Source organism: Hypomesus transpacificus, chromosome 9, assembly GCF_021917145.1.
Source record: "Hypomesus transpacificus isolate Combined female chromosome 9, fHypTra1, whole genome shotgun sequence".
NCBI lineage: Eukaryota > Metazoa > Chordata > Actinopteri > Osmeriformes > Osmeridae > Hypomesus > Hypomesus transpacificus.
The window spans coordinates 22,151,695-22,163,350 of NC_061068.1; the positions used below are offsets into that span (position 1 = coordinate 22,151,695).

The 11,656-nt window shown below is 42.7% G+C and overlaps 1 protein-coding gene across 1 annotated transcript; it reads right to left on the minus strand.

Annotated features, from left to right (window-relative positions):
- Positions 1-5,502: 5,502 nt before the first annotated feature.
- LOC124471709 (5-aminolevulinate synthase, nonspecific, mitochondrial-like) lies at positions 5,503-10,113 on the minus strand. Its single transcript, XM_047026291.1, has 11 exons — positions 9,909-10,113; positions 8,868-9,099; positions 8,548-8,724; positions 8,247-8,378; positions 7,937-8,156; positions 7,575-7,759; positions 7,272-7,451; positions 7,006-7,170; positions 6,228-6,496; positions 5,917-6,079; positions 5,503-5,794 (listed from the first exon to the last, which is right to left on the minus strand). The coding sequence occupies exons 2-11, from the start codon at positions 9,085-9,087 to the stop codon at positions 5,634-5,636; spliced, it is 1,872 nt and encodes a 623-aa protein (XP_046882247.1). The 5' UTR covers positions 9,088-9,099; positions 9,909-10,113; the 3' UTR covers positions 5,503-5,633.
- Positions 10,114-11,656: the final 1,543 nt, after the last annotated feature.

An 11,656-nucleotide genomic window follows, 5' to 3' on the forward strand; every position in this document is an offset into this window, starting at 1 on the left:
AGGGTGAAGTGCCTAGCCCAAGGACACAACGTAATATGCCACGGCCGGTAATCGATCTGGCAACCTTAGCCATCTGACTCCCTACTAGTCAGCTAATTAGCTGACTCCCTACTAGTCAGCTAATAATCTCTATTCTCTGTGTCCAAACCTATTTTTTACAAGACCAATCTTTAACCAGTGACATAATGTGTACTGCAGCAAGACCGTAATCCAGTTCTAACGAAGTAACAGTCCTGAGCTGGATAACTTTCACAGGTGGCCTGATAGTCCCATTTTAGTGTAAGCTACAGGCCTGAGACCCATCTGGTCTATTGTAAAGGGAAATGTGGTGAGCCAACTGTCAATGTCAGCGTGACCAAGCTGGCCCAGTATCTCCTTGTTCCAGCATATAAGGTACCTTCATACCACAACTAAAACGTAATTTTGCTTCCCAAAGACATCTAAGCAGCAAAGAATAAAATGTCTTCCGATGAAGTCATTGTCTGTACTGCCTTTACTGTGGGTGTGAAAATCAGTGTTTCATCTGACTCATCTAATGAGTCTAACTAGTTTAGTTTAATCAAGCTTTTGTGACAGTGGCTTCTGAGTTTAAGACATCCAAAATGTTACCTATAAATACTTACATGATGTGTTACACAAATATGACAACAAAAATTACAAACTTTCCTCCAAAAATGGGCATACTACGGATCTGTCCGTAATGGCTCAATTGCGTGAGCATGAACAGTGAGTACATTCCAAAACAAACAAAGAGTTTCCTTCTTCAGAGTTATTTTATAGTCTGGGCTCTGAAGAGCACATTAGCGTGACAAGCTTAAACAGGATTTTCAAGATTTCTTCCCCTTGTTCATGCTTCTCAAATTTAACAATGAGATGTGCTTTGTTTGTTTTTTACTTAAAAAAACAATGAACATTGTGAAGGAAATGGAAAATGGAAAATCAACTTCTCCAGATGACCGAAAATTGATAGATTAATAAGTAAAAGATAAACCATATCTCATCAAAGTATTGTCTGTTATCTCTAATTGATCCTCTTTAATATTGTATTGTAGGCAGCGTATGCACTACTCACAGTAGTAGGCATTGTTATTGTCTGCTTGTATAGATTTCCTCTTGCAGCTAACGCAAAGCAGGTTACATGCCATGTGGCTACTGTACAATGAAATGAGTTTCCTGATTCAATTTCCCCTTCTGAATCATAGTTTGCATACTGGGGTCGTGTGAGGAAAACAAGCCGTTACTTGGTCCAAACATACGGCTTATTTTTTCTTGATTACAAGTCCCTTTTGAAAACATTTCTCTCAAAGGGTTTCTTGTTTCAGAATTTTGTTAAGGGCGTAATCCCATGTACTGTAAAACTGCTGTATTTAAGTATTACTTGCAAGACACAATGATTGGAACTACAGGGATTCAAATTTCCTGGAACTTTGCAATGTATTTCTACAAGATGTTACTCTATTTACAATTCCAGTGTCTTGCAAATAGGTATAACTGATATTATAAAATGTTGTGTGAGCTGAGTGACTGAAGTCTCTCGCTTCAGAGAATACTAAAGTTGCATCGCTTTACAGCTGAATAAATGGAGTTCCTGCAAGCAGGTTAATTACAATCTGAAATTGTACTTGTTCCTGGAATTACTTTTTATTGCATGAAGATAAATTGCTTGCCATTGAATACAAAGCATTTTAATGGTTTGTGTTGGATGATAAAGTCTTGATTCTATCAGAACTTCCTCCTCCTCAGAAGGAAGTGCTGCAGATCTTGGGAGTGTCTTACTTCAGAGAAGCCAGATAACTTCAGCCTCTATTGTTCGGTTCCTGTCACCCTACAATTATGCTTCTACATCCTTGTTTCAGACTTTATGTCAGCCTTGTGCATCATATGGCTAATCTTACTGGAGTAAATGTTACAGACACACACACAGACACAGACATACATCAAGCATTGTTATCAAAATGACTGTGAGAAAATACAGGAAGTCAAATAATAAGGAAGAGTGAATGTCTGGAACCCAAGTGTATCTAATCAATGATTTATTTGGTGAAAACACTGAACTGTTTCGTTCAAGGTTGTCGTTATCTGGCGTATCAGAGACACATAGGCTTTTAGCCTTGCCATTGAAAAACTGTCCAGGGTCAGACGAGGGGAGTTGCTGCAGGAACTACTAAGAGGAATGTCCAGCTGGTCCCACTTGACAGAGGCCGATCTTTGTGAAAGAGGGTCCTGACTGTGCTGTCAGGAGAAACTCAGCCCAGGGAGCCTGTGACACAAAGAAAGAACAATGCTCACCCCCCATGACCTCTGCTTTCTTTACTACTTCTCTTCTGCTCCACTTCCCTCATGAGAAATAACTGTACACGTAAATTACTCAAAAGCAGAGCAATACACTTGACCCGGAACCAGGGGCGGTTCTACACGGGGGCCTACAAGGGCCAGTGCCCCTGTAAAAATGTCCCTGGCCCCCCCTGTGGCCCCCCTGAGCTGACTGAACAAAAATAAACGTATTTTTCCTGAAGTTTACACGTTTTTCTTCTTCTAGTAGTCATCATGAAACGAGGAAGGGACATTGCAGCCTTTTTTTCCCCACTAAATAAAAAAGTTAGAGAAACATATCAAGGTATTGAGAGAGCTGGAAGAGGGAGAGCCAGAGCCATTTGTATGATTTTAATGTAAAGCAAAATTAAAGTATTTAACACTTTAATTCTGATTAAACACTGTGCCCTCTCACGGTGCCCCCCCAGTAAAAAATTTCTAGAACCGCCACTGCCCAGAACAATGAGGATAGGAAGCGTAATAGAGTCAGGTGGCTGAGCGGTTAGGAAATTGGGCTAGTAATCTGAAGGTCGACAGTTCGATTCCCGGCCGTGTCAAATGACGTTGTGTCCTTGGGCAAGGCACTTTACCCTACTTGCCTCGGGGGAATGTCCCTGTACTTACTGTAAGTCGCTCTGGATAAGAGCGTCTGCCAAATGACTAAATGTAATAGAAAATAAATTCTTTCTTTTGCTTCATGTGATAGAGAAACAGAACTGTTTCCTGGTTCTTACGCTAATAAAAGTTTGACAGTGATAAATGATTCCTGACAGACAATGAGATTTAACATTTTTGTGTTTTGTCATTACATGAATCATGCACTGTATAAAAAAATGTATATATATAAACGACATTGGCCGGGATTCCCAGATTCGTTGAGAAGCTCTTAACGCTAAGAGCTTCTTGACGAATCTGGGAAACCCAGCCATTAGGTATATTCTGATGTATTGTTAATGTATAACCCTTGATACAACATTTTCCTCTCTGTTCCGGCTTCCGGAAACAGTTTACACATACTCCAATGTTTACGTCCCTCAGTGACGCAATGTGCCCTTTATGTTAGTGCTATGGTGTGTGTGTAAGTGTTTGTAAGTGGGTGTGTGTTTGTGTGGTTAGAAGTGTGCGTACGGTTAGATTTCCTTTCCAAACTTGCTGGAGCAATAAAGAGTCACGTGACCACATTCCATTGGGGAGGCCTCCAAGACTTGGAGATAGCAGGACCTTGATGAGATTAACTGAGCAAGAATGAGTTCACTGTTACAGTGACTTCATGCAATGTGAAAACACGAAATTATTTCAGGGATGTTTGATGTCAGTGACTGTGCATTCTTCAATATTGTAAGGAGAACATTGTTCCCTAGATTCAGGTGCACATTGATATTGGTTGATAACTGAGTTCTGAACTTTGGAGGATAAATGAAGTCAAAACAGAAGAAAAAAATGTGTACAGCTGAAATTTGTGTTTCTGAAACTGATACTTCTGTTACTGAGGTAGGGATACTAGTGGGACTAGTGTGTATTCACTCAGTGTGCCAATAGGAGGAGGATCTGGCCTGTTTCTTCAGTAAGTCGGAGGAAGTGACCTTTTAAAGAGATAAGCATGAGCCTGTGGGCCTTTCGCTGTAATGAATCATGTCTAAAACCTGTCTTTTCAGCCCTGTCTTGAAGTCACACCCCTTTTGTAACCCTTTTTAACATCCATAGATGTCTCCATAGAGATGAACATTCCCAGGGAATGGCTGGATTCCATGTGGTGTGGCTAGCTGGACCAAAAACAAGCATTTGCGTGTGTGGCGGGAGTCACGTCGCTCTGTGTGTATTAATAGAATAATTGACTGGTGTAGACCCTCTCTGGGTCTGTCAGTTCAATTCAAAGTATCTAAAGAGGTCTGGCACTGAGGTGACTACTAAAATAGGCCTTTCATAAGGAAGTGTCTTCAGACAGAACAACAGATTTCATCAGGGTATTTCCACAGATGTTCCTTTGCAGTACCATGTAAAGAAGAAGTAAACCATACACCTTACAACACAACGTTTCAAACAAAACCATTCTTGATATGCAATGGTTTGCTACTTACTGTTTTAAAGCATTGTGTATACAATCTAGGTCTCTTTTCCATGACAAAGTAAGTCCTGGAATACAGTGTAAACACTGCGATGTCATGACAACCACAAGTGCGGTTTATAACAATGTGATAAAGGTGTTATTGTCCGTTCATCTTCACATATTACTTTGACTGTCCTTGTTTGTGTGCTCTACACACACACAAACACACACACTTTTAGGGTAGGCTGGTGTGGCTCGAGCAACATTCACTGGGTCAACCAGCCCTGGTTGTTATGGGCTCCTTGACCAAAAGGTAGATGGCCTACATTTGAGAAGCCTGTCACTGAATAGCTTTTAGGAAGAAAAATAATCTTTCTTTTTTTTGTCCCCATTTTGTCTGAATTGGGTCACACTTATTTCAGCATTTATCTTTGGCCATCATTGTTAGTCTCCACAGGGTTATTCCTTATTCAGCGAATAGAACTGTCTCAGGTAGATATTTGCTGAATATAACAAACACTTATGTAAAATGTATACACAGATGTCTGAATGTCAGTCAATATTTATGACAAGTGTGCGTTTCTGTTCATGTGTAGACCCTCAGCTACATGATATTGACATCAGAAAGGTCCTAATAGAGACTACACTCTTCTAACATGCAGAACCAATTGTGACATTTTACAGAGATACAGAACAAGCCTCTAGACAGGTATTTATTCAATTATATGGTTTTGATCTGCATCAAGTCAATATACCATCTCCAAAACTCCCATCAGTTCTACTGTGTTAAAAACCAAACTCAATGTTGTCATATTTTTTCTTTGCGTACATTCCTTTTTGTCCAGCCCTGACCGACATTTAATAGACACAGTTGATAATGTATTAGAAAAGTTATAGTCCTTATAGAAGGATGTTTTAATTTATTTATCTCTTCTGCTTTGGTGAACCATGACAGCAAACTTGTTTACAAGATAAAACATTAACATATTTACGTATTTACTTATTTTTGTATTCCCCATTAGGACAGCTTTTGAACACTCTTGCCAGTTATTATCTCAGACAAGCAAGCTAGTCCAAGTAAATTTATTTAAAGAAAATACATACAATGACCAATGCACCAATGACCAGTCAAAACATAGTTCTCATATTTGTTATCATATTTTATTTCATCGTATAGTATCTTTTCATGGAATATAACTTCTGCCACTTATCAAAGACAATTATACACCACAACAGTGATATTTTTAAGGAATGGATTAAAGTTTGTGTCGTGTCAGGCATGTGCAGAAATAGGGTGGCTTAATCCACTGAAGTAAGACTTTTCTCTGTCGCTCATCACTTCAAAGTGAAGAGGCTGCTGGCAGAAAGTGCATTCAGCTGAGGAGTGAGGCTTCACCTCCAAACCAACCTCCTTCCAGGTGTGGATTAGCTTGTCTTTTGGAGGAGAGAAAAAAAAACATGTTTTATGATCAATACAATGCAATAAGACATTCATTAGCTTCTTCAAGAGTTTGAATCGAATTGTTACTGGTTTCAACCCAAAATATGGCACCTACCAACAAAGTAGTTCATCATCTGAGGAGTGTGGTGTGGCGTGGGGGCGATGCGGAGCAGCTCCTTCCCTCGGGCCACGGTTGGGTAGTTGATAGCCTGGACGTAGATGTTGTACCGGCTCATCATGATGTCACAGACCTCATTGTTCTTCTCCGCATTGGACACCTGTCAAATCCACACACACCAGTTTCTCAGAGACAGTGGCGCAGTCGATGGATCTTTCTGGCATTTTTCCTGTTTTATCCTTTCATCAAATTGAAACGGATACCGGAGGACAAGCATGCGTCGTGAGGCAGTGTTTCTTGTGTCTTACCCTGAGAGGGATGATGTGACTGGGACAGTTCACCACGGGCAGCCCATAGTCCATCAGCATCTGGCGCAGCAGCTTGACGTTGCGCTGGTGTTTGCGCCGCAGTATGCGCCCCTCCTCTCCTTTGAGGGTCTGGATGGACTCCCTGGCCCCGGCCAGCAGCATGGGGGGCAGGGAGGTGGTGAAGATGAAGCCTGCGGCGTATGAGCGCACTGTGTCGATCAGGGCGTCGGTGCTGGCGATGTAGCCCCCCACACAGCCGAACGCCTTGCCTGAAACAGAACATCGTAAAACACAGTTACTGACCTGTATATGGTTATCATCAAAAAGCCTAGATAGTTATAAGTGACATCACCGATATCCCTTTCATAACTAGGCAGCAAAGCCCCATTCATGTTCCATTTATTCTCAGAGTAGGCCAAAAAAAAAGAACCTGCAATTTTCCTCTTCACAATTGCCAACTTATTTCCATTTACAAACCCTTTTCATATATTTTTCAATGGATCTTGGTCATCTTGACATTGTGCAATAGCTGAGCACTTGAGGGTAATTGGTTGCTGGGGTTTCTAGAAGCTTAGAGGAAATTCAATAAGACCCAAACAACAGCCTGTGTCTCCTAGCAACAGGTGAATGGCTTTTGTTCAGCTAGTGTCCCCTGACACATTACGTGACTGTCCCAGGGCTCCAGAAACGTGTGTTCAACCAGAGCAGACATTTTTGTTGTCTTCTGTGAACTATTGTATTGGGGTACTGGAAGTGAGGTACTGAGATGGTTACTTACCGAGGGTTCCAGAGATGATGTCCATCTTGTGCATGATGCCATCCCTGTCTCCAATCCCTCCACCTCTAGCCCCATACAAGCCCACTGCATGGACCTCATCCACAAATGTAATTGCACCAAATTCATGGGCGACATCACACATCTCATTCAGTGGGCACACAGCACCTGGAAGACAGACATTACACATTACTCAAAAGCACATGCCGGTTCATGCTAGGCTTCTTTGGGGTAAGACAACCACTTAGAAAAATGCTGCAGAGACTGACCATCCATGGAGTGCACAGTCTCAAAGGCTACGATCTTTGGAGTGGAGGGGTCAGACTTCTTCAGGAGCTCCCGCAAGTGGTTGACGTCGTTGTGGCCAAAGATAAACTTCTTGGCTCCACTGTTCCTGATCCCCTGGATCATTGATGCATGATTCCCTGCATCGGAGTAGATCTCACAACCTGGGAAGAGGACAAGAGGAGTAAATGAACCGACTGCGAGGACAGAGACTATTCCATTTTACTCAAAGAATAGTCTAACCAATTATGAAGTGGGCCCTAATCTGTCAAGTCAAGTAAACTGACCGGGCAGCATTTTAGCCAATGTGAAGAGGGTCGAGTCATTTGCCACGTAGCAGGAAGTAAATAGCAAGGCTGCGTCTTTGTCGTGCAAGTCAGCCAGCTCATGTTCCAACTCGACATGGAATTTGCTGGTCCCAGAGATGTTCCTTGTCCCTCCAGCCCCTGATCCATGCTTATGTAAAGTCTCCCTGAGGGGGTAAACAGACCAATTAACACTTTCACACCCTCGACACTGCAAACATGATGGAGGAAAACAAAACAAGGGCTCACGCCATCTCACACACCCTCAAACGCACCCATGAGGCTCGGTCTCTGTAGGTCCGAGGTTGGGTCTGTTTGCGCGTGACAGACGGTTCGCTACTTACATGACGGACTGCACCACGCGCGGGTGACGGCTCATGCCCAGGTAGTCGTTGCTGCACCACACGGACACGTTTCTCTTGGAGCCCAGGGACTGCGTGTAATCGTCGGCCATGGGGAACTCGGTGGCCTTGCGGTTCACGGTCTTGAACACGCGGTAGGTGTGATCGCTCTTCTTCGCCTCGATTTTCGTCTCAAAGAATTTGTCGTAGTGAAAGTTGGCCACTGTGGAAGGTCATGGGGACAATATAAGCGAGGTCTTCTCCAGGGGGCAACTTACTGCTGTCGGGGGTAAACGGGGACCACGGTACTCACCACTGGGCATGTTCTCCTGCAACAAGTGGGAGACCCTGGTTGGGCGCTGCTTCAGGAGGTTTCTCATCAGGTTGGTTTCCCTGTCTTTTGAGGAACTGACCAGAGGCTTGCTCAGATTGGCTGGGGACACCTCTGCACAAACACAAGACGCGAGAAGGTCTCAGACAGAGTACAGATGGCCTGAAGGTCTCAAGTCAGAGTACAGATGGCCTGAAACCACCTGCTATTCAATAACATTTCAACAAGCATGCATTACAAGTGGGAGTGGGCTGTGCCAGCCTTGCATCAAGCTGTCTCCCACCTCTCTGAACATTGCGGCCCTCCTGGACGTCCTCCTGGAGTTCAGCACTTGCTTGGCGCACGACGCTGCTGTGCTTTTGTCCCATTTCCGCTGCCAGGAAAGGGCACTTGGAGGCACTAGCTTGGCCTGAGGGTGGTGCAGGGTGGCCCTGGTGAAACTTGATGTCCTGTTTCGGTCCTGTAGGCAAAAGATACATTTAGTCCATTTATTAAAACGAATAATTTGAGCCCATTTCTACATGAATGATACATTTTCCCATGTCATAAACAATACACGTTTCTTTCATCTGATGTAGCATGGGTCATGGTGAAACAGCTCACCCTCATTGGATGGGCTAGTCTCCTCGTTGGATGTGCTGGTGTCCTCAGTCTTCTGGAAGCTAGAGGACGAGGAGCAGACAGAGCGAGCCAGGGGCTTGGAGGCCAGGTCCATCATCACAGGGCATCTTTGGGCATACACCACCAGGGTCTTTCTGGTCTGCTGCAGAAAGGCTTGGGGTACAAGGGATAGGAATGGGCAGCGACGGATGACAATGTCCATACTTGTTTGAGCCTGCAAGTTAAGCAAAAACATATTTAAAATGGATGTGTAGGAATGCATAGGTATACATTCAAAGACTATTTGTTTGTCATTCTAGATATGGTGATGACTGGGGGAAAGAAACTGTGTTCCATCTGCCAGCGCACTAAGAAATTCCAGGAAAATTTGATAAATTCCTATTTCCAGAAATGCCCAACCCACTTCACGACTCGGAAGTGGCGCAACATGGGGAACAACCCCGTTGAATCCTTCTTACTCAGCTAGCATTTGAATAGGTAGAAATCTAAAGTTAAACACTAGATTCAACTGTTTACTACTTAATGCTGTAACTAATTAATTAGTCATGACAATTTCTAGCTACACACGTCCATAGTCCTCTAAAAGACTGCCTCGTGACAAGGTTAGATTCTGATTAGAGATTGTTCTATCACAGGGTATTGTAATAGAGTAGGTATGTGCATTATCGTTGACTTATGATAATAATAATCGAAACCCTATTGGATAATATCACAGATTAGCTAGCTACATTCGGTTCTAGTACATACAGCTAGCTACAACAAAGTCATTACGACAGGTTACAAAATTCAGTTTACGCAACTCCAAAATGATGCCTCATTGATGCTGGTGACAAGCGAAGATGGGTTGCGAAACAAGCCATCTTAAACTACATTACCTGATCTCAGGTTAGATAGATTTGAGTTAATTGCTGGTTGTTACTGTACTAGCTAACTACGAGTTATAGACAGTTTACTATTAAGAGTGACTGGTGTCGGGCAGCTAGTAGTACTGTACGGTCCTAGCAAGCTGACAACTCAACTCACCTCGGGATTCTTTAGACCACCGGAGCGCCAATAAATCTGTTAATGAAGATGGCTTGGTTTTAAGAGTGACTTCAAGTCAGTAATTGATGATCAAATTCTGAATTAAGCCTGATATAACCAATAAGGTATAGTAATTGATGTGAACCAACTATCGTTATCCTTCACTGAGGACGAACGAAAGGACAACAACCCTAAACCGGCTTTTAAGAGCCGAAGTGTTGCTGAGTCTCGCGAGAAAAACTGAAAGTACGTCAGAGACACTTTTTTTTTTATTTTTACGTCAGAGACGCTCATCCAGAGCCTGGACAAACCTTTCTGGATGACAATCCTGGCCTCTTTATTAGACATTATCTGGTTTGTCCTTTGATTACCTCATAAGTCCAGTCATTTTACGAAAAAAGGTAGGACAAATTGCTACAGAAGCAAACTCAACTGATTTTGTATCCTCAATATGTCCTGAGTAAGGAAAAAAAAAAACCTGAAGAATCCCACTAAGGGAAAGTTTCGAAAAGGACCCAAATATAGCCTATTCATACGCTTATTCATTATTTTTCTCACGTGAATAGGGTAAAAATGTTTACCTTTAGATATCACCATGACAATTACTGAGTTGATTACTTACATCAATGGTCAGATAAAAATTATAAGCTTGATCATAGTTGCATGACAGTGTTCCATATAAAATACTTAAATCATCATACGTAAATCATCTATTTTGTATCTTGATATGAGGAAATGTCTTTATGTGTCAGTGTGGGTAACATCTGCTGAAGAAGTAATAACTTTCTTGATGCAATGTCAAGTTTGTTGTCTAATTGCGCCCTCCAGTGTCAATACAGAAATATGTCAAAAGTCAACACTTCAACTCGAGCAAACACCAGGGGAAGTAAAACCTAAGCTTTTCTGGGAGATGGCATAATGGCTTGAAGTGTTCTATTATCTTTCAAATATTGTCATCATATGTACAATATTATATGTATTTAACTGATTGTACTAGTATCTCATATTTCACATTATATTTTTACATTTTCTTCATTTAGCAAAAGCTTGACACCGTCACCGTCAGAGCGTCCAGCTTTGATGCCACATTGGTGTAGGGGTTTAGCAGATTGGTCTTGTTTGGGAAAGAGGATAGCTGATTGAACAGGTCTAAGAGATGACGGGGAGAGGGTGGGGGGAGGTGTGAGGCGAAGGTGATCAGTTTGCCTGGGTTACGGATGCACGAGTTGATCACTTATAGAACAGAAACTTGTAGAACAGATGTCGTTGGGGAAGAGGCTGATGGTCATGCTGGTTTGGAGACAAGAGGGCAGAATACAGAGACTGGGAAAGGCAAGAGTTGAAGGTGGATACAATGTCCACATACATGAAGGAGGAGGCGGCGAGGGAGGGAAGAGTAGAGGTCCCGTCTGTGGGTGACAGTGGAGGGTCCTTGGGTGTGTTAATGACAGAGAGAGTGTGAATGACAAAGAAGTGGTCAGACACATGGAGGAAGGTCATTGTGAGACCAGGTGTTGTACAGCTCCTGGTGAAGACAAGATCTAGTTGGTTGCCAGTCTTGTAGAAGATGGACAGAAAGCAAAGACAATAGACTGCAGAAGTGAGTGACACCATCCATCTGGGAGGTCTGATCCGCCTGTACTCTAGTTGCTGTTACTTGTTCTATCCGCACTCTGAAATTAAGTCTCGTATTTTTCGGTGTACTGTGCTGTTCACGTTAAGGATGTTTATTGAAATAGGCAACTGTT

Excerpts from the sequence above, each read along its gene's own strand:
- LOC124471709 (XM_047026291.1), bottom strand. The coding sequence starts at position 9,087 with ATGGACATTGTCATCCGTCGCTGCCCATTCCTATCCCTTGTACCCCAA. Across the intron at positions 8,379-8,547 it reads GGGCCGCAATGTTCAGAGAG|AGGTGTCCCCAGCCAATCTG; the intron begins GTGGGAGACAGC and ends GTGTTTGTGCAG. Across the intron at positions 6,080-6,227 it reads GTCACATCATCCCTCTCAGG|GTGTCCAATGCGGAGAAGAA; the intron begins GTAAGACACAAG and ends TGGATTTGACAG.